General features: G+C 60.4%; 1 gene segment (V, D, J or C); it reads left to right on the plus strand.

The window, feature by feature from the left end:
• Positions 1–803, plus strand: part of LOC102248173 — a 37,965-nt gene that overhangs the window by 5,046 nt on the left and 32,116 nt on the right. The window contains 1 exon segment of the C gene segment in view: positions 79–237. Within this exon segment, the coding sequence occupies positions 79–237 (159 nt within the window).

The following is an 803-nucleotide window of genomic DNA, read 5'->3' on the forward strand; positions in this document are numbered from 1 at the left end:
CTGCTCCACCTGCTGCAGCGCCTGCTCCTCCGCCCTCTGACCTCGCTGGCCTCTGACCTCTCCACCCTCGGACCACAGGCCCCCCTGGGCCTGCACCCCCACCCTCTGGCCTCACGGCCATCACAGGCTGCGTCCCGCCCGGGACCTGCCCCTTTGGAGAACCGAGTGGACAGCAGGTTCTGCTCCAACCTGAGCTGACGGACACCCGCCAGCCCCTCCACGCAGCCACCAAGATAGGTCCTTACACACACATGTCCTCATACACATGCACACACACACACAGGACCTCACACACACACAGGTCCTTACACACACAGGTCCTCACACATACACACAGGACCTCACACACAAGCACACACACACAGGACCTCACATATATGCACACACACACAGGTCCTTACACACACAGGTTCTCACACACATGCACACACACACACAGGACCTCACACACACACAGGTCCTTACACACACATGTCCTCATACACATGCACACACACACACAGGACCTCACACACACACAGGTCCTTACACACACATGTCCTCATACACATGCACACACACACACAGGACCTCACACACACACAGGTCCTTACACACACAGGTCCTCACACACACAGGACTTCCCCTCTGGCCCACGGCCATCACAGGCTGCGTCCCGCCCGGGACCTGCCCCTTTGGAGAACCGAGTGGACAGCAGGTTCTGCTCCAACCTGAGCTGACGGACACCCGCCAGCCCCTCCACGCAGCCACCAAGATGCCCGGGGTTGTGTGGCCACCAAGGCCTCCGGGCGGCGTGTCCCTCC

This window comes from Myotis brandtii, unplaced genomic scaffold (genome assembly GCF_000412655.1).
Source record: "Myotis brandtii unplaced genomic scaffold, ASM41265v1 scaffold1057, whole genome shotgun sequence".
Taxonomy (NCBI): domain Eukaryota; kingdom Metazoa; phylum Chordata; class Mammalia; order Chiroptera; family Vespertilionidae; genus Myotis; species Myotis brandtii.